General features: G+C 52.9%; 1 protein-coding gene across 1 annotated transcript in view; it reads left to right on the top strand.

Annotated features, from left to right (window-relative positions):
- The window catches only part of CDH23 (cadherin related 23), a 194783-nt gene that overhangs the window by 126687 nt on the left and 47851 nt on the right, over positions 1-20245 (top strand). The window contains exons 14-27 of the mRNA XM_032695417.1: positions 5006-5070; positions 5625-5862; positions 6421-6526; positions 6911-7038; positions 10203-10275; positions 10525-10641; positions 11002-11114; positions 13223-13330; positions 14546-14735; positions 15402-15547; positions 16017-16236; positions 17177-17329; positions 18426-18539; positions 19688-19836. Coding sequence (XP_032551308.1) covers positions 5006-5070; positions 5625-5862; positions 6421-6526; positions 6911-7038; positions 10203-10275; positions 10525-10641; positions 11002-11114; positions 13223-13330; positions 14546-14735; positions 15402-15547; positions 16017-16236; positions 17177-17329; positions 18426-18539; positions 19688-19836 — 1920 coding nt within the window. The remainder of the gene's footprint in view (positions 1-5005; positions 5071-5624; positions 5863-6420; positions 6527-6910; positions 7039-10202; positions 10276-10524; positions 10642-11001; positions 11115-13222; positions 13331-14545; positions 14736-15401; positions 15548-16016; positions 16237-17176; positions 17330-18425; positions 18540-19687; positions 19837-20245) is intronic.

The following is a 20245-nucleotide window of genomic DNA, read 5'->3' as shown; positions in this document are numbered from 1 at the left end:
CTGGGCTGTAAAATTCATTAGAGACCCAACAGCAAAGTGATTGAGATGTCAAGCCAGGCAATTGTGTGGTTATTTAATCGCTCAGATGTACCGCTTGCCATTTAGGTGGACAACAGGAGAATATGAAATCAATACGGTTCATTAGTGGGGGACTTGAGCCCAGCTCCAGCGCCAAGCTCCAGTAAAACCCACTGAGGCGGGCATCTAAATGGTCTTGGTGTCACCAGGGAAAACCCACGCTGGAGAAGCCTGTTTCTCTCACTTTTGAGCCATATCCCGTCCCCTCGTGTTTTAAACCCTGGTCTCCAGCCATCCCAACAACCTGGCTGCAGTAAATCACTCCCCGCTAAATCATGGCTGCCCAGGCAAGTGTTAACCTCGCCTGCGTGGAGCTGATGTTGCAGGGAATGCTGTTATAAAACACAATCAAGGAGGCTCTTGTTTTCCCTGGTGGCTGGCAGAAGAGGTGGGGAAAAGCTCTGCCATTCCCAGGGGGGTTGATTGACTATTTTTTTCCCCCCAGCCAGGTTCACTGCAGCCCTCTGGGGTCATTAGCACCGATTGAGCTCCCTGGCTCGGTGCGTGGTTTGGAGCTGCTGGGGAAGTGGTGGCAGCGGCAGCACCCCAGCACTGCCTTGATTCCCCACTCCCACCTCCCTCTTTCCCAGCTAATCACACTGCTGGGCTCCGGCACGGCGATGCCAGCCATCCACCAGCTCTGCTCCTGCCTGATTGCCACCTCCTACAGGGCAGCCTCTTTTTAAAAGCCTGGGAAAGAGCATGGCCGGGGCAGGCAACACTGCCAAAAGAGCTGTTTTCCGACTAAAGTCATTCCATAATAACTCTAAGTAGGTTTTCCTTTGGTTTCCTGTCCCAGTTTTGCAGCCCAGCGATTGCGTCTCACAGAGGGTCTTGGCCCTTTGCATTTCTCTCCCCCAGATCACAAATCGAATTCCAGTCCTGGTGGATACCAGCAAATAGCTGTTATTCCCCTGGGACCTGAAGGTTTCATTTGGGAAGGGATGTTTGGATGATTGCCTGGTTAGCACACACAGGTTTTGGTGCCTCCAAAAACCAGTACAATTCCAGGCTATGGCTCCGCACCCTGGGATTCTGGTACCGCCCTCTGAGGAGCACATGGCTGCCCAGTTAGCCCCAAGGAGCCCCTAGAAAACCAACAAAAAGTAGGAAGCAGGTGGGAATCCTCTTTCTATTTGCTTTCCTAAGCCCCAGGCATTTTGCTGGAGCAGTGGTGCCTTGGTCTCAAAGCCAGGGGAGCAGGCAGGGACCAGCCTCACGCCCGGTCACTCTGGTACCCTGACAGCTTTTTGACGTCCTGTAATTGCTTTCCTGCAACGACTCTTTTAAGCAGAGAGCTCCTGGCCAAAGCAATTTGCTCCCCATCAATTTTTATTTCCTGCTTTGTGCATGTGAGGGAGGGGAGGGAAAACAAAGAGAGCAAAGAAGAACAAACAGAGCTGGGACCTGCTCTGACAGATCCGCACCAAGGGAAAGGTGGGGAAGGGTTTGGCTTCTTTGGTGCCAGCAGAGCCGTCTTCAGCCAGGCAGGACATCATCATTCCAATTGCTCACCCCTGCAACCAACTTCCAGCTGCTCATCCCTGTCTGACAGTTTTGGGGGGAGGACTGCCATCCCAGGGGCTCCATGGGGGATCTGAGCCACCTTGAAAGGCTCTTCTTGATTCTTTAAGCCCTTCCCCACTCCTCCTGCCGTGCTCCCTGAAGCTGCTGTGAGTAGAGTTAATCTCCAGCAGTTTAAGGAGTCGTTGAGTGGGACTGGCGGATGATGAATGTCGAAACCATTACCGGGCGAAGCTCCGTGGAGCTGTTTAAAGCTGAATTCTCCCATGTAAATTTCTGCTCCATCAATCCTGATGACATGTCAAACATTGCTATTGTTTCCCGAACAAATTGGACGACATGCCCTTTCCTGCAGATTTGCCCAGGAGAGCAGAACCGCTCGCCAGCTCCTCGCTTTTGTCTCCGGCTCTGCCGGCCCTCGAGCCAGAGGGGAAGGGTGGATATGATGGCCTATGGTGGGATAAAAGGGAGACATCCCAAATATTTGAGCTTGAGGGATGGAGATGGACAGAGAACTGGGCTGTGGATATTTTTGTGTGATTCATGTGCCGAGTGCCCACACTGCAGCTCAGTAAATTAATCCTTTGGGTTATCCAGGCTTCCTCTTCTTGCCACTCTCCCAGAGTTTAGCTGCACAAATGTGGGATTTTTTAGAAATGGTCTGCGCCGATGACAGCTCATAAAAGTAGAGATGTGGACCTGCGTTTTCATCCTGCCCTTTTGCAGGCTCCAGTGGGCAAATCCTGCTTTAATATTCCAGGCAGAAGAGGAGCAGCGGTAAAAGCCATTTGATTGCCTCTCCAGGTGGAACCCCGGGAAACTTCCAGCCAGATGCCTTTCCTCCCCCAACTGTGGGGATAGATGTGTGCATGCTGGGGGGGAAAACCAGTCAGTGATGGGGAAAAGCCACGGGAAAACAGCTGGTACCCAGGGACTGCCATCAGCTCAGTGGGATTTGGGGTGTTCTGCAGGCGTGTGCTCCCTGGGAGCCCTTGTCATCACTTTGCAAAGGGAGTGCGTGTCGCCTCCCCAGGGTTTCGAGCATCTGAGCATCTCTTTTTACCCTCAGAGGGAAAAAAGCCTGGTTATGCAGAAACAAGCATAGATCCCGAATTAAATATGCTGAGCGTGCATCGTTTGGCTTTTTGCGTGTTCCCTGTCACGCTCAACTAACCTGCTCCGCTGCCCAGCATTATCTCCATGATGTTCAGCTGCCAGGAAAGCCATCCAGCCAGCAGCACCTTCCACCTCCCTCGGTGTAAATCAGGGTCATTAATTAGCCCAGCTGGTGAGGTGGAGGGTGAGGCAGGGTCAGGCTTCCCACCCTCCTGGCTCCTTGGGAGAAGGTTGCTTTGCCTCACTGGCACCTTTGGCATCACCACAGCTTGTGGTCCAGCCACCCTCCTGGCTCCCCCCGCCAGGGCTCTCATTCGGAGCGCCTCCATGATAACCTTCTTTTAACCTTCCTCCTTCCCTATCTTTTTTTTTTTTTTTCCCCATCAGAAAGAAAATTACACTTTCCCAGTGTTGTCTGTCACTGCAATAAGCACTTACAAGTGCAATTGTAGGGGGCCAAATGAAGGGAATTTGTTTTGCCCGTGCTTTGTGGTACTGTCAGGCCCCCTGTAAATCATTATCTCATCAACAGCCCATCCAGGTGCATGGAAAATGCTTTTCTGGGCTTTGCTCTCGCATCAGCCACTTAGGAATTAATGGGACTGAGGGATGCACAGAGGTTGTGGGCATGGAAGTAATGGATAGGAAAAATCTTGGCTGGGAGGTTGAGGGCTGGCTCATACCGGGCAGTGCTGAGGGTGCTCAAGGCACTCAAGGATTCTGAAGAAAGAGGACCCAAAAAAGGGGCTGGTGGCAGATGTTAGGATGGGGGATTAACACCAGTACGAGCTGGCTGAGGGATGCTAGAGTGGGCAGATGGTGGGTTGACCCCTCTTCTCTCCAGGTGTTTCCATATGGAATTGTTGCCTGGGTCTGCCTGATTTGGAGCACCTTCTTATGTGTCTTGTGAGGGGGGAGATACACCCCAGAGGGACTCGTCCTCCAGGAGAGGGTGCTGCTCACTCTCTGGGCATCTCTCTAGGCAGATTTGGGCAGGATTTTCCCATTTTACTGAACACAATTCAATGCATGTGGAAAAGAAATCACATCTTGGCAGTGGAGAGGAAAATCAGCGAAATCAGTAGGCCTGGAAGGCTGGATCCACCAGCGCACCCTTCGGCTGGTGTAAAGCAACAGGATTTCACTGCTCGGGCTGGGAAGACCTTTGGGGAGAAAAACTTTAATAATCCTGTCTGGTTTTCATGCCTTTTCTTCTCTGTCATCCCGTGGTGTGGCAGGTAAGCAGCACATGGGGGTAAAGCCATGCTCAAGCTCCTACTCTGCTGTCAAGGGTAATCAAGGCCATCGATAAATCAGGAAGGTTTCAGGAACAGGCTGTGTTCCATGCCACTCCTAAAATACAGCCTTTTGCTGGTATCTGGACATAAAATGCGTCTTTGACCCTGCTTTTTCACAGACCTGTTGGTCTCTGAGTAATCCAGACAGAACTCAATTTAGAAAATATACTGGGGTAGAAAAAGGATATTTTGGGGCTTGCATTCCACTTCTCTCACCTAAAAATAAAATTTTCTGCTCCATTTTCCTGCTGCCGCTCATGCATATTTTATACATTCATTAGAGCAAAGACTTTAAAACACACATAAATCTTGCCTTGCTCATCCAGAGCTGACATAGGGAATTGTGCACGCCTTCCCCACAAGGAGTTGGTCTCTTAGCTGTGACCAGCCTGCTCCTGCTCCGGCAGCTGCCGGGGAAGTACGTGCATCCTGCAACATCCCAAGCCATCCTGAGCCATCCTCGAGGATGCAGCAGATTACACCCCCGAAAGGGTTATCCTCATGGAAATCAAGGTTGAAATCCCTTTCCTTGCCTTTCCAGGTCTGTATTTTAGCCGAGGGGGGGGATTTTGAAGCAAAATGGGTGTTTATTCCTCTCCCTGCAGCCTCAGGCATGCTGCCAGCCTGGAATGCACAAGATGTGGGGTCCCAGCTCTTTGCCTTCACAGGGACAGGATGGGTGGCCGTCAGGAGTTACCCATGGAAACCTATATTTCATGTGTGCTTTCCAGCTTAGCTTAGTGTGTAAGTAAGTGTAACATTTCCCACTGCCAAAGGTTTTTGGACAGATTCTGAGAGATGCGGATGGAGGGCTGTTAGCTGGAGCAGGCTGGGAGTCAGGGATGAGCAGGATAACCCAGGGGAGTGCAAGCAGCTCCAGTCCTGCAGCTTTTGGGAAATAAATGCAGCACACAAGGTCTGCACTGGTGTGTGTAACGCAACATTTCCATGAATACCTTCATTTATTACTTAACTTTTATCTTTTCCAGGCAACTGACAATGACGTGGGCACGTATGGGAAAGTCAGTTATTTTTTCAGCGATGACCCTGACCGGTAAGTGTGACTGACTGGCATGACTTGGATCCTCCCACATCCTCTTCTAACCTCACTAGGAATTCACAGGGCAATTAAGGGCCTTGGTTATGTCCTACCTGCAAGACACCCTATGAAACCCTCTCTTTGCTGTCTCCCAGAGGGGTGAGTTAACTTCAGCACATACCTTGTGCTCTGCATATTTTGCTAAATGGGGACCTACCAGCATCAACATTGCTTGAGACCAGTAAATAAGTTTGCAGTGAGTTGCTGGCCCTGGGGCACCACTTGTGACCCACTTGTGGTGGGCAGTTGGGGGCAGCATGTGGGCTGCCCAGCAGAAAGGATTTGGAGGCCTCTGCACCCTTCTTCTCTGCCTTTAGAGCAGCACTGAGGGTTTCACCCCCACCAGCTGCACTGAGCTCCTGAAGATGCCCTGGGACCTCGTATCCCTTGGAAGAAAGTCATGAACTTCACCCACTTCCATGCAAGCTGTCAGGCTGCTGCCACCCCACCTCTCCCTCTCCAGCATGTTGTCACCAGGGCTTTTCACCCCTCCTCTCCTGTCCCCTCAGTTTCTCCCTGGACAAGGACACGGGTGTAATCCTGCTGACGGCTCGGCTGGACTTTGAGACCACGCAGCGCTACACCCTGACCGTCATCGCGCGGGACGGCGGCGGGGAGGAGACGACGGGGCGCGTCAGGATCAACGTCCTCGATGTCAACGACAACATCCCCACCTTCCAGAAGGAGGCATACCTGGGGGCCCTGCGGGAGAACGAGCCCTCCGTCGCCCAGGTGGTCCGGCTCCGGGTGAGGGACTCAAGTGGCTCCTCTGCTTGGGATGTGCAGTGGGGAGACAGGAGCGGGTTAGAGTCATAGAATGGTTTGGGTTGGAAGGGACCTTGAAGCTCCTATCGTTCCACCCCCTGCCATGGGCAGGGATACCTCCCACTATCCCAGGTTTCTCAAAGCCCCGTCCAACCTGGCCTTGAACACTTCCAGGGATGGGGCAGCCACAGCTTCTCTGGGCAACCTGTGCCAGGGCCTCCCCACCCTCACAGGGAAGAATTTCTGCCCAATATCTAATCTAAATCTCCCTCTGTCAGTTTAATATGATCAGTGCCTGTGATGGGCTTAACAAACATTCTCCAAAGCAGGTCCCAGCAACTGGTTTCTTTCTGGGGTGAGAGAAGCAGGAGAGAGGAGGCTGGTTTACAGACCCTCTTGGGGCCTCTGATGAGCACATCTTCCTCCATCACTTCCACTCTCCTTGGGCCCAGCCTGTACCTCCCATCCCCTAGACTCTCTCCTGTCACATGTCCCTGGCACAGCTTCCATGCTCACGTCCTCCCTCTGGTCACGCCCCAGGCATCCGACGAGGACTCCCCTCCCAACAACCAGATCACGTACAGCATCGTGCAGGCGTCTGCCTTCCCCGACTACTTTGACATCACGGTGTCAGAAGGGTACGGAGGTAAGCACTGGTCTGGCACCACAGTGCCGCTGATGAGCAGCAGCACCTCGGGCTCACAGCCCCACAAGCTGTCATGGCAGAAACCTTTAGGAAGCTGCTCCAGCAGTTCCTCTGCTTGTCCTGACCTCGCCTGCAGCGCAGTCTTTTGGAGCAGGACTTTTGCTGAGACACTGTGGAGCCGTGTTTCCATGGGTGCACAGCTCGCTCCAGGTCATGCCAATCCAACGAACTCAGTGATGCCCAGTGCTCGTGATTTTGGGGCATTGCCCCCTCAAACAGCCACTGCTGGCCCTGGGGAGGTGATGTCGATGGGCCACCCCCTGAGCATGCCCGCTGTCCTGTGCACAAAGACCCTCCTGACTGCCTCACTTTGCATCCTTCCAGTGATCAGCGTGAACCACCCCCTCGACTATGAGCAGGTGGCCAATGGGGTCATCTACCTGACTGTGATGGCCAAGGATGCTGGAAAACCACCCCTCAACAGCACCGTCCCCGTCACCATCGAGGTGTTTGTAAGTACAGCACCTGACATTCCTCTCGCGGTTTCCCTGCAATTGCTCCGTAGCTGTGCTGTTAATTCATCGATAACCCAGCAAGGCTATCCCACCCCATGGATGTGTGTGCGTGGATTGTGGTTACATGTGTCTCATATATATGCCATATACGTTTCATGTGTCGTATGTATCGGTTAAAGAAGTGCTGTCCCTGACATCTGGGAAGGTCTGAGGGACAAAGGCTGACTGAGAGTGCCTCTGAGGGGTGTCACCATGAACAAGTGCAGATGGGCTGTCCTGATCTCATGCACCTCCTCCCTCCCCTTGGCTGTGCACGGTGCACTGGGAAGCCACTATGGGAGACACAAGGTGAGGGGCAGAGCTGAGAACAGGGTGGAAATCCACCCTCTGGAGGAGGAGTTGCTGCTGGGAGAGGCGAAGCATCACAGCGTTCCTCAGGAAGATTAGATAGGAGTGTCACTTTAAGGCACGTTGTGGTTTGAGGATCTGTGGAGGGAGGTATCGCTGAAGGAGACAGTTTGGTTGATAACCCGTCACTCTCGCAGTGATGGGATCTGTGCTGGGCTGGCGGCACCGTCAGTCTGGGAAGGTGAAGGAGATAAAGCCCACGGTGCCGTAAGATGGGAGTGAAGTCCCATGAACAGGTCTTTCCTCCGGCTTCCTCACTGCGCTCCAGAGAGGGGGAACAAGGCAGTGCTGGGGGAGTTAGTGGTGGTTAAATACATCCTTCCCACATTGTGCTTTAGACAGCATAAACACTTCTTTTAAGAGACCGCACTTCAGTGGGTCATCTCCCTGGGTTGAGTCTGTATGCTGGCGGGGTTTAAATAGCTGTCACTTTTCCCATTCTCAACCAAAGGGAATTTCTCTCAACTGGAAAAAGAAAAGGAAAAAAAAAAAAAAGTCAAAAAAATAGGAAGAAAATGAGGGGGAAGCATTTCCTGACGGCACTTGAGGAACAAGAGCCGTGAAAAGGCAGAGCGAGAGCAAGTGTGGAGGGAGGTAATTTTTTTTCATCCTTTGGTTGTTGGTTTTTAATAAAGAAGTCAAACTCGCCTTGTAGATTTCCCATTAGGGGACAATACGCTTTTGTAGAGGGAGTCGCCGAGTCAGAACTAATAGTGCGCGCCGCGCCAGGATCCTGGGAAATATCACTGCTAATAAGGTTCTGCCTCGCTCCCTGCCGCTGCCGCCCTGCTCGGAGCGATGAGCCGGTGACTTACAGCCTGCCTGTGTCTGGAGGAAAGGGTTGTGTGCGTAGTGTGACCATCCATGATCCTCAGCATCCTTGGAGACAGCACGGAGGGATAGGATGAGGGGGATCTGCTTCAACCTGGAAGAGAGGACGGGTTTAGATTAGGTGTTAGGAAGAAATTCTCTGCTTTGAGGGTGCTGAGGCCATTACACGGGTTGCCCAGACAAGCTGTGGCTGCCCCATCCCTGGAAGTGTTCAAGGCCGGCTTGGATGGGGCTTGGAGCAACCTGGGATAGTGGAAGGTGTCCCTGCCCATGGCAGGGGGGTTGGAGTGAGATGAGCTTTAAGGTCCCTTCCAACCCAAACCATTCTGTGATTCCATGATATGACGGCTGTCTGAGAGTGAGGGTGTAGGGAGGAAGGCTGGGGGTCAGGAAAACATGGGAAGCTCATCTTAGCTGATTAGGTGAATGACCTCATCCATGGGAGCAGAAGAGTGCTGGGTTCTGTTTGGCATCACCTGGCATTGCCTGTGGGGAGCTTTGGAGTTCATATTGCTGAAGTGGGAATTGTCCTTCTCAAGTAGGAGGCAGGTGCACGCCAGCTCTGGCCAGATGGAGAGCCAGCCAGAAGCAAGCCCTGCCTACTCAGGAGAAGGCTTGCCGGGCTGTGGCACTGCTGAGCCTGGCCTGATGATCTCAGGAACATTAATGACACGACACAGCGTCTGCTCTGGCTTGTGTCCACCCAGCCTGGACCACGGCACAGCTCACCCAGGCCCAGCTGCAGGTGGCGTGTGGATGCACGCTCAGCTTCTCCTTTTCCTTTGCCTTTAACCTGCCCAGATGTCCTGGGTTTGCCCTGAATGCCCCCCACCCATCTCTGCCGGGAGGAGAAGGAGGTATGGTGAGGACAGCACCTGGGCAGCTGGCAATTTCCTCATTGCCCTCGGGAGGAGGCGCGGTGAAAGCTGAGTGGCGCAAAGGCCGATTAAAGACCACCTGCCTCCAGGAACGAAAGCAGGGGATGGAAATTTATTTGCAGTACGATGGGCATCGTTGGCATGTGAAATTGCTTCAAATATCAAGTTTGGTGGCAGCTGAGCCTGCAGGTCCATCAGTGGTGTCCAGGTAGAAAACATCTCCAGAGCAGCCCCAGGGAATTGGTGAGGTCCATAACGGTGTTTTAATATCCTGGCAGCTCTGTCCTTCCCTCCATGGGCGATTGGGTTTGGTTCATTTAAGACAGATTCTTAACAATGTTTAAACGGCATTTAAGGCCCCCTGGGGGGAGCTTTAAACCAGTCCAAAATCTGTTTTGAGGGATGTTTCAAGCAATTGCTCCTGCCTGGTTTCTCCAGGACATTTCTCCAGTGGTCGATGGCAGAGACAGGGTTGGAGGGAGCTGGTATGCAAACCAGCTTCCCCCCAAAAATACTGTGGCTGCCCTCTCTGCAAACACTCACAGCATTCCTCCTCTGAAAGAAAGGCAGCCAAAGCTCACCAGCTCACCTGGCCAGTCAAGTTTGCCTTGTGGCCAGGGTGACCTGGATTACTAGGGAGGAGCAGGTCCATGCACGATGCTGCCGTGCTTCCTCTGGTGCCTGAGCTTCCCAGGCCTTGTGGTGGAGACAGGAACAGCTTGGAGAATGCTCATCTGCCAGTGGCAGTGGTTCCTGAGCCCTGTGCCCAGGGTGCTGAGTGATAAGGGAGTCAGTATCGTCCCCACTGTAGGACTCAGAAAAGTCACTGACCATCATCTTACCTCAGCCTCAGCTGCCTCTACAGTGAAACCACTGCTCAGACCCCCAGTGCCTCACCCCCAAGGCACCTTCCCCACATTGGCACTGTGAGCTGGTCACACCTTGAGATGCAGTTGGCCAGGAGCATCCCCATACCAGACTTTTGCAGCTCTTGACTACTTTGCCGTTTTTCCAACCAGCCTCTTGACCTTCTTTTTGCTTCAGGATGAAAATGACAACCCCCCCACGTTCAGCAAGCCCTCCTATGTGATAACCATCATGGAGGACATTATGGCAGGTACAGGCCACCCCCCTACTCCTTCTCCAGGTTCCTAGCAGGGCACTGGGTGCTTTACAGCCAGAACAGGGTGGGTGATGCCTTTTTGGGGAGGTAAAGCCAGAGACCTGATAAAGTTCCCTAGCTGTGGGGGTTTGGCCCCACTGTGCATGCAGGAGAGGGGACCCCTTGGCTGGGTGAACTGCAGGAGCAGTGTGGGGGATCAGGGCAGTTCTGACCCATCCCAGCCCTCATTTCTGCCTCCCCAAGGAGCAACAGTGCTGTTTCTTAATGCCACGGACATGGACCGGTCCAGGGAGTATGGACAGGAGTCAATCATCTACTCCCTGGAAGGCTCCTCACATTTTCGGATCAATGCTCGCTCAGGTGAGACTCTGGACGCGCTCTCCTCCTTTTCCTTTCAGTTCTCTCTTTCACTCCTTCCCTTGCCCTGCCCTCCTCTCTTCCAATCAACCTGCTTAGGAGACCCACAATTTAAGGGATTCACCAGATTTCAGACACCACCACTTGCCCAATCGCCATGAGAGCTTCGGCAGAGGCATCCATGGAAACTCAGCCCCTGGTGGGAGTGACACCTAAGGAAAGGCTTGGCTGTGAAGGCTTCTGTTAGCTAAGGAGTTGCCAGGGTCCATCTCTTTGCATCAGAAGAAAGGGTCCATTTGTGGAGTATCGTGGCCCTGGTTTTGAGTGTTTCTTTTTTTCCCCTGTCATCTCCTGTGGCTGCAGGAGAAATCACAACAACGTCTTTGCTGGACCGGGAGGCCAAATCCGAGTACATCCTCATCGTCCGGGCAGTGGATGGAGGTGTGGGCCACCATCAGAAGACAGGCATTGCTATGGTGAGTGTAGGAAGGAGTGATTCGCATCTCCTCTAGCCACTGGTTCCCCCCTGGGCCTGGGACAGGGTGGCTGTGGTGTCTCATTTTAGCTGTGTGAATGGGTGAAGAGCACACAGCAATCCCTACCCTCTGGACTGCCCCCACCACTGCTCACAAATTGACTCTCCAGGCTGTGTAGACCTTGAAATCAGCTCTCTTTTCTGGAAAACCACAGAGGAGCCACTTGACCTTCCAGAGCTTTACGTGTCCAGCTGTCCTTGTGGAGGTGGTAGTGGGTACCTATTTCACCTGCAGCACGGCTCTCTTTGTTCATGCCTCTTGGGAAGAGGCTGAGTTGGAGAGCCTGTGGGCACACTTAGTTATTCCTGGTGACAGCAGTCTATTCACATGCTGCCTGGATCAAGGGTTTCCAGCCAGCCTGGTATGCCTGGGCTCCTCGTAAGGTTCTGGTGGAGCTACAGGCTGAAGCCTCCTTCTTTACCTTGCCCTCCACAGGCATCAGGAGCGCCATTGTTGGTAAAGCATTAGTAAAACTCTTTGGAAATACCAGGAGGTCAAAATCCAAGGATCCATCTCAATTGGACTTAACGATTTCAAACATCTTTTCCAATTTTATGATTCTGTCTCACAGTGCTCTTGGCACCGTCTTTTTTGGGACATTTTCTTGGCACCATTGGGGTGCTCTTGCTCCCAGGATGTTCAGTTGGGTTGCAGCAGAGATGTCCCACACAACACAGGACAATGCAGAAAAAATTGTGGTTGTGTTGAGGAATATCCCTGGAATAACTGTCATTCCTTCCAAGGGCCTTCAGGAAGTCTGTGGTAGCAGACTAGAAGTTCCCTATGGAGCCTCCTGCTGAGTTCCCCCCCGGAGCTCTGGATGAGACTATGTTCTCCTAAATAGCTTTGCTGAAAGGCAAAACAAGGCGGGGGGGGGGGGGGGGAAGCCTCCTGATTCCCAGAAAGTTGAAGAATATTAAAACTCGGTGAGATGAGGGCAGCTGAGTAAGTTTGTCTGTTGCCATTAGCAGGATATACACGTGGAGCTCAAAATAATCATTTTTGATCGGTAATAAGGGTCTTTTGCAAGATCCCTGGGTGATGGACAAGCATGTGGAGTGCTTGGGGGAGCCACCAGCCTTCTCCAGGGGCCACTGTGTTGCCTTGGCTTGTCCCTGGAGATTGTGCTGTCCAGACTCACCTCTCCTACCACGGGGTGGCACCAGCAGCTCAGCCTGGTGTGACAGCAGGACACGGGGACTTGGGAGCAGAGAAGACCCCTGGAGAAGCTCCACTGAGACCCCCTGCTTAGGGCCCCACTCCCCTTGAGCTGCAGCTCTTCCCTCAGACACCTTCATAGCCTCACAGGCTGGATTGAAATGGGTGATCTGGGGAGGTGAAAGACTCGCGGGCAGCAGGATGCATCCCACAGACTGACTGCTGTCACTTAGATGCCATTTCTCAGGCTGAAAACGAAGATAGGTAACACTTCAGAGCACCGTCCTCACCCGTGCTTTCTTGTCTTCACATCTGCCACCCCTGTACCCTCTCCTGGTTTCTCATTTATTCTTTTTTTTCCTTCTTGCTTTTCACCAGTGACTCAGGTTTTTTCCTTCCTTTCCTGCCCCATTCCTGCTGTGTCCTCTCCCCCACTGATTTCAATCCCCCTCCCAGTGAAGTAGCTATTTGAAAACACACCTTGTGCCCTGCGACTGGTTTTAACAAACACGTGCGGGCCAAACCCACCTCAGATATGCCAAGGAGCCTTGGCTGTGAAGGTGCAGGATGTGGGCTTTCCATGTTTTTTTTCCCTCCAGGGGGAGAACATAGAATCACAGAACCATGGAAGTATTTAGGTTGGAAAAGACCTCTCTAAGATGATCAAGCCCAACCATTCCCCCAGCACTGCCAAGCCCAACACTAACCCACGTCCCAAAGTGCCACATCTACACATCTTTTAAATCCCCCCAGGGATGGTGATTCCACCACTGCCCTGGGCAGGCTGTTCCAATGCCTGAAACGTGTGTTGGGGACATCCAGGGGACACGCTGTGCCACCCCAGGAAGCTGTACCTCCTGGTTCAGTGTTGCCTCCTTGCTCTCTTGCAGGTGAACATCACACTGCTGGACATCAATGACAACTATCCCACGTGGAAGGATGAGCCATACTTCATCAACCTAGTGGAAATGACACCCCCCAACTCAGATGTCACCACAGTACGTGCGAGGGAAGGTGGTGGTTGCACTAGAAGCCTGGTGAGATTGTCACCAGCCTGGCTGGTGCAGGGAGTCACCTCCAAATGGGTGGCACCTCCTGACCGGTGGCACCTCCGAGCCTGTGTCATCTCCAGTCCAGCACCATCTTGCAGAATTCCATTTAAAACGTTACTCCTGAGCCTGCTACCTGCTGCCCATTCCCTGTGTTTCTTCTCCCTGCTGGGATATTATTTTTCCTCTCCAAATTGTGTGGATTTTGGCCAAACTCTCCTTTTCTTAGCCTCGCCTGCGACCTCCTTCAAGGACCTCTCTGAAAGACTTTGATTTACAGCCTTTCAAGTCCCTCTGGTGAAATAAAAGAGAAGGAGAGGGGGAGGCTTCTACTCCATCACGCCGAGAGAAAAATGATGGGAACAGAATGGAAAATAAATGAGGGAAAAGTGAAGACAATCCACAAAATCATATAAGGAGGGAGGCTGGAGAAAAAAAAATAAGGATTTTTTTTTTTGAGGAGAAAAGGTCTGCCCGAGCCAGAGCACAGTGGTTTTCTCTCCTCCACACAGCACCAGCCCCGCTGCTTGGCACCAGCTTGAAGTCATCTTGCCTTTGACATCCCAATTAGTTGCTGAGAAAATAATTATTTTGTCACTGATCCGATGTAAATTCAGCTGCAGGACAAGCAGCAGGAGCTTGGGAAGTTATGAGTGCAATGAAATTGGGGGTTTTTTAATGTAAATGTCCCCTGTAATAAAAAATGTCACAGGGAGAGCAGTAAAACACAGAATATCTGACGTGGAGGAGAACTCCACCAAGGAATTACTTCCAGCATTCTGGGTGCGGCAGCACAAGTTTCTCAGAGTGCCTCTTTGTCCTGTTTAGTTTATTTTTCTGCGGGGTCCTTATTTATTAGCCGGTTTTATTTAAAAGAAGGAAAGCCAGGTTGATTGCTTCGTGGCTTGTGTCTCTCTTGCCATGCCATCACCTCCTGGGCTCACAGGCCATTTCTGGGGAAATTTAACTCCACTCTCGAGGGTGCAAAATCCCTGCAAATATCATGAAAATACAGAGCTGGATGGAGGAAGGGGAGCTTCTTGCTGGTGCTGGTGCAGGGACGCCTCTCATGTGAGCTCAGATTTGTTGTTAGACACTGGCAAATCCATGTGGGAGTTAATTCCCAGCACTCTGCTTTAATTCTCTGCTGTTTCTCCATGGCAGGTGGTGGCCGTGGACCCGGACCTGGGGGAGAATGGCACGGTAGTGTACAGCATCCGGCCTCCCAACAAGTTCTACAGCCTCAACAGCACCACGGGCAAGATCCGCACCACCGGTGTGCTCCTGGACCGGGAGAATCCCAACGCCCAGGAGGCCCAGCTCATGCGCAGGATCGTGGTGTCCGTCACCGACTGTAAGCCCCACTTCCATCCCACAGTGCTCCCTCCTCGCCCTCCGCTCTCCCTCACAGATTGTTTTCACAACAACAAGTTGATCCTTTCAGCCTGGGAAGCAGGAACTCTCCTGCCCCTCAGCCTGGCTCCATCGGCGTCCCAGAAAGTCAGTTGAGCAGGTGGGGGAAAAAGAGCTGATGTATTTTTCTCTGGAAATCGTACATTAGGGAAACTTGGGTTTTTTTAGGAAAAAAGGTAGAGATATGAAGATAAATTTCTATTTTCAGATAATGATAGAAGAAAGGGTAACGGTTTTAAACTAAAAGAGGAGAGATTTAGATTAGATGTTAGGAGGAAATTCTTTACTCAGAGGATGGTGGAACAGGTTACCCAGAGAAGCTGTGGCTGCCTCATCCCTGGAAGTGTTCAAGGCCAGGTTGGACAGCAGCCTGATCTAGTGGAAGGTGTCCCTGCCCATGGTTGGGTGTTGGAACTACATGGTCTTTAATGTTTCTTCCAATCCAAACCATTCTAGAATTCCATTTAGGGGTCCATCCATGACAAATCAGGGGCGTCACCCCCTTCTTCACTACTGTCTGCATAGGGAATGAGGCCTCCTTTTTAGGGGAAAGGAGTGGAAACAATTCGAGTATTAACCTTGAGACCTCCATTCCTGACCTCTACAGGTGGGAGGCCACCCCTGAGAGCTACCAGCAGTGCCACAGTTTTTGTCAACCTGCTGGACCTGAACGACAATGACCCCACTTTCCAAAACCTGCCCTTTGCTGCCGAGATCGCCGAGGGCCTTCCCGCAGGCTCCTCTGTCTTCCAGGTGAGTGTGTCCCACTGCTGCCATGCCCTACACTGGGAGCTGCTGCCGTTGCTGCCATTGCTTCTGCAAAGCAGGCTAGCAGTGCATCCTCTCTGTCCTCTCCATCTTCTCTATCCTCTTCTTCTCCTTCATCGCCTCCATCCTCTAGCAGTGCAACTAGGGGCATGCAGAAGGGGTTGTGCATCCCACCCTGTGTGCTGGCTCCCAGCAGGGGCAATGCTTCAAGTCCTCTTCCCCACCTTCTCCATTTTTTCCCATCCTCCTCTCCATTCTTTAACAATTCAACTGGGGGGATGTAGAAGGGGTTGTGGCATCCCCACCCCACGTGCTCGCTCCTGGCAGGGCGGATCCTCTGAGGCCCCTTATGTTTCATCCCAGCATCCCTGGGGGCAAAGAAACACTCAGGGTTTCTGTACCCTGATTTTCCTTATCAGGAGATGCTCAGGCTCCCCCCTGCTCTCCCCCCCAGGTAGTGGCCATCGACCTGGACGAGGGCCCGAACGGGCAGGTGACGTACCGCATGCAGGTGGGGATGCCCCGCATGGATTTCCTCATCAACAGCACCAGCGGGCTCATCACCTCCACAGCCGTGCTGGACAGGGAGAGGATCGCCCAGTACTACCTGCGGGTGGTGGCCAGCGACGCCGGTGTGCCCTCCAAGAGCTCCACCAGCACCCTGACTGTCAAAGGTGGGGGCACCGAGACCCTTCCGCGCCGTGCCCAGACACACAGACCCCTCTGTCCCTCGCTGACAAGGACTCCTCACTGGAGGAGACGTGGTTTATATGGGAGACATGCAAAGGAATCAGATGGATGTATGATCTGAAAACAGAATCCTGCCTGGTTTTGTGTACGACAGGACACAGGGAGGGCAGCCCAATGCTCTGCTGTCCCCACAGGCTTCGTGTCTGCCATCAGCACAGTGCAGAGACAGGGAAAACATGATCTTTCTGGCAGGGCCCCCAAATTCTCTGTTGTTTTTTCCTCCATTCCCCCATCCCCAGTGTTGCTTCTCCTTTTAGCCTGTCTTTTGCTTCAGCATGTGATTCCCATCAGCTGCGTGCCTGGATAGCCCACGCACTCCCAGTTCAGAGCTGGACCATATTGCGTGGTCTGTCTTTAATTTAATGCGTTGCTATTTACTGGCTTCGTGTGAGCCTAGGGCTGAGGATGAGCATCATCTGGAAATAAACTGACCCTGGATTGTCCTCGGGCCTGAGTTTGGAAAAGAAGTTCCTGGTCCTGTACCTCCAGAGCTCTCTGCCATACACCAGGAAATACTGAGCTTATATTTAAGCCCCAGCTTTCTCTTCAAATGGGGATGGAAATGGGTTTGGTGCAAATACTAAATTGAGTTACAGTGACGTAAGGTGGGGGTTTTTTGGCTGTGAGGTGGGTGATCTGTATGTATCAGAGGCTAGTAAATACAGCCTGCAGCTGTGGGGACCAGTCCTTACAGCTGCTCTGCAGGCACCCACACCACACAAATGCCAGAGAGAGTCAGGCAGAGCATTCCCCGGGATGCTCAGGGCAGCAGACAGGAGCTTTGGGAGCCCAGCAGACATCAGCCTGGCCTCTGCAGGAGGGGCAGCCCTGGAGGGGGACACTCAACTCTGCTCCCCTTTTCAGTTCTGGATGTGAACGATGAGAACCCCACCTTCTTCCCAGCCGTCTACAATGTGTCACTGCCTGAAAACGTGGCCCGGGATTTTAAAGTGGTCCGGCTCAACTGCACGGATGCTGATGTGGGGCTGAACGCCGAGCTCAGCTACTTCATCACAGGTATGAACCCCATGTGAAACAGGAGCTTTGGCTGCAGGGCTGCCCCAGACCTTGGCCAGGGTGTTCTGCACTTCAGTGCTGCCTTTCCCAGCCCCTGCAAACCTTGTCCGGCATCGCCCTCTGCTGAACAGCCCCGCCTGGCTCCTACCCTGCTGACCACTCTGCTGTCCCCTGCCTGGGGGCGACCAGTGACCCCCAGCATCCCTGGGACACAACCAGGAAGGGCATGAGGATGGGCAGGACATGGCTGGGGAGCAAGGGCTGGGGTGGCATTCACATGTGCTTGGAAACCATAAATGGAATTTTGGGGCACTCTGTATCCCCATGTGGCGGTGGGGTTCCGTGGGCAGGGGGTGGGTGGGCAGTGCTGGGCTCTCACTGCAGCTGCAGCTCCTGCAACAGGAGGCCAGGGAAACCCCTGGCCACGCTTTGACTTGCAAACTGCATGTGTGGCACTGAGCCCTCAGGAAGAGGATGAAAGCAGAAGTGTCCTTTTTCCCACAGTAGTAGCCTGGCGATTCATGTCGCAGCCCCTCCGGCCTCACTGCGAGTGAAACAGGGTGTGTTGTCCCACAGGTACCACAGTTCGCATGCAGTGTTACCCCCGCTTGCTTCCAAAGCATTCAGGAAATGATCTGGCCCTTCTATGATTCAGCTTTTCCTACGGCCATTGGTTCTGTGAGGCTGGCACAGCGTTCCATGAGGCAGAGGGAAGGTGCTCTGCCCACTTCTGCTGCAGAGCAGCTCTGCCTAGGACAAGATACAAGATCATCCTTCCACAGCTGGGCTGACCCCGTGCCCAGGCTGCAGAATCCAAGGAAATGGCCTCAAGTTGCACCAGGGAAGATTCAGATTAGATATTAGGAAAAATTTATTCACTGAAAGAATGGTCAGGCACTGGAACAGGCTGCCCAGGGAAGTTGTGGATGCCCCATCCCTAAAAGTGTCCAAGGTTGGAGTGGGGCTCTGGGCAACCTGGTCTAGTGAAGGTATCCCTGCCCATGGCAGGGGATCGAACAAGATGATCTTTAAGGTCTCTTCCTACCCAAAACATTCCAGGATTCTATGATTCCTTGGTCCTTGTCCTTTGCTGCAGGTGGGAACCAGGATGGCAAATTCAGCGTTGGCTTCAGGGATGGGGTGGTCAGGACAGTCGTGAGTCTGGACAGGGAGACCGTGGCATCGTACACGCTGATCCTGGAAGCCATTGGTAAGGATTTCCCACTGATCCCATGGGACCACTGCCACACAGCTCCATGGGGTGGCCGTGCAGGTGTGTCAGAGAGGCAGCAACCTCTGAGGCACTCTGTAAACCACAGCCTCTGCTTGGTGTAAACATTTCACATCTCATGTGAATTAGTATGTCCTGGTCCCACCATAACTTTTTCAGACGGTATATTCACCTCTCGGGTTTGCCCAACCCCTTTCCCCTGGGGAAGGCGGGGCCCTCCAATCCTGAGAGGCTCTGTATTGTCCAGGGCAGCCCTCCACCCAAAAATGCCAGCACCACAGCAACGTTCCCCTAATCCATGCCAGCCCTTGGCTCCGTGGCTGCTGATTAACCCTGAGCCACCTGGCACGTGCAGAGGGCCCGTGTGCCAAACACAGCTTGGCTGTCACCCCCAGAGCTTTATAATGACATGCCTCTTTACAGACCACTTGGATGCCCCTTTTGAAAGGAGAAATAAGTGGCCAGTCAGAAATCTTGGGGGCACAGCATTGCAGGTGCCACGGGGGCTGCAACAGGGATACTGCACCAGCTGGGCGCACAGGACCAGATCCCAAGGGGTAAAGGGTCTATTATGTTCCTCCGATGGATGTCAGGCTGCCTGTGTTTTCCCGGGAACCAGATCCCATGGGCTCCAGCTGGGTGGATTTAGCACTCACTGCATCAGGCATGTTGAAAAAAACAAACCAAACCAATGCTTCCCAGTGCCTCATCCTTCCTGCAAATCCAAGAACCATGCTACCATGTCCTTGTCTATGGAACATCAACATATCCTGGTGCTCCTTGACTATAAGCTGATCTGTGGCTATAGAAAACTCACCAGACCCCTACCTGTCTTCGTCTCCCAGATCCCTGGCCTCCAGCACTCCCTTCCAGTGCACATTACTCAGTGTACAGAATTCCAAATCCTCTCTATCAACCAGTTGCGTTTCCAGCCTCGCTGGGCTCCTTGGCAGAGCTTGGGGGTGGTTTGGCTTTTCCTTTTCCTTTCGGGATAGGAAAGGAAAAAAACCAAAACACCCAAACCCGTGGTTCAGCGTGGGATTTGGAAGCTGCAGAAAAGACGAAGGATTTTAGTTGAGAGGTGAAGGTGACTGAACCTCCCCCCCTTTCCCTTCTCTCCCATACAGACAACGGCCCTACCGGGAACCGGCGCACCGGGACTGCCACCGTGTACGTGACCGTCCTGGACGTCAACGACAACCGGCCCATCTTCCTCCAGAGCAGCTACGAAGTCAGCGTCCCCGAGGACATCCCGGCCGCCAGCAGCATAGTACAGGCACGTGGCTTTTCCACCCTTGGGTGGGAGGAGGGGGTCCCCCCACTAACTGTGAGCTGCAGGAAGCCCAGGGCAGAGATTTTCTCTCTCTGTCAGTGGTGTCTTCCCCTGGAGAAGTGTGTGTGAGAGAGGTGTGTTCTTGCTCACAGAGGCTGTGAGCGCTGGGGAGAAGGCAGCAAAGAACAAGGGAAAATTAAGAAATTCACCCCATTTCTGCAGGGAGGTGAGAGGGGAAAAGCCAAGCCCTGTGCTGGCAAGGCCACTTTAGCTGCATCCCTGCTTTCTCCCTTCTCACAAGGCAGAGGTCTCAAGGGGGAGGGAGAAGAGTGCCTGCAAAGAGATGCTCGAAGAGGGGTTGAAAAAACGGAAGGAGAAAAGCATTTGGACTCTGCTTTCATTTTTGTTGCTC

Source organism: Chiroxiphia lanceolata, chromosome 8, assembly GCF_009829145.1.
Source record: "Chiroxiphia lanceolata isolate bChiLan1 chromosome 8, bChiLan1.pri, whole genome shotgun sequence".
NCBI classification, from domain to species: Eukaryota; Metazoa; Chordata; class Aves; order Passeriformes; family Pipridae; genus Chiroxiphia; species Chiroxiphia lanceolata.
The sequence above is the reverse complement of the archived record's forward strand: the minus strand, read 5'-3'. Positions and strand labels throughout refer to the sequence as shown.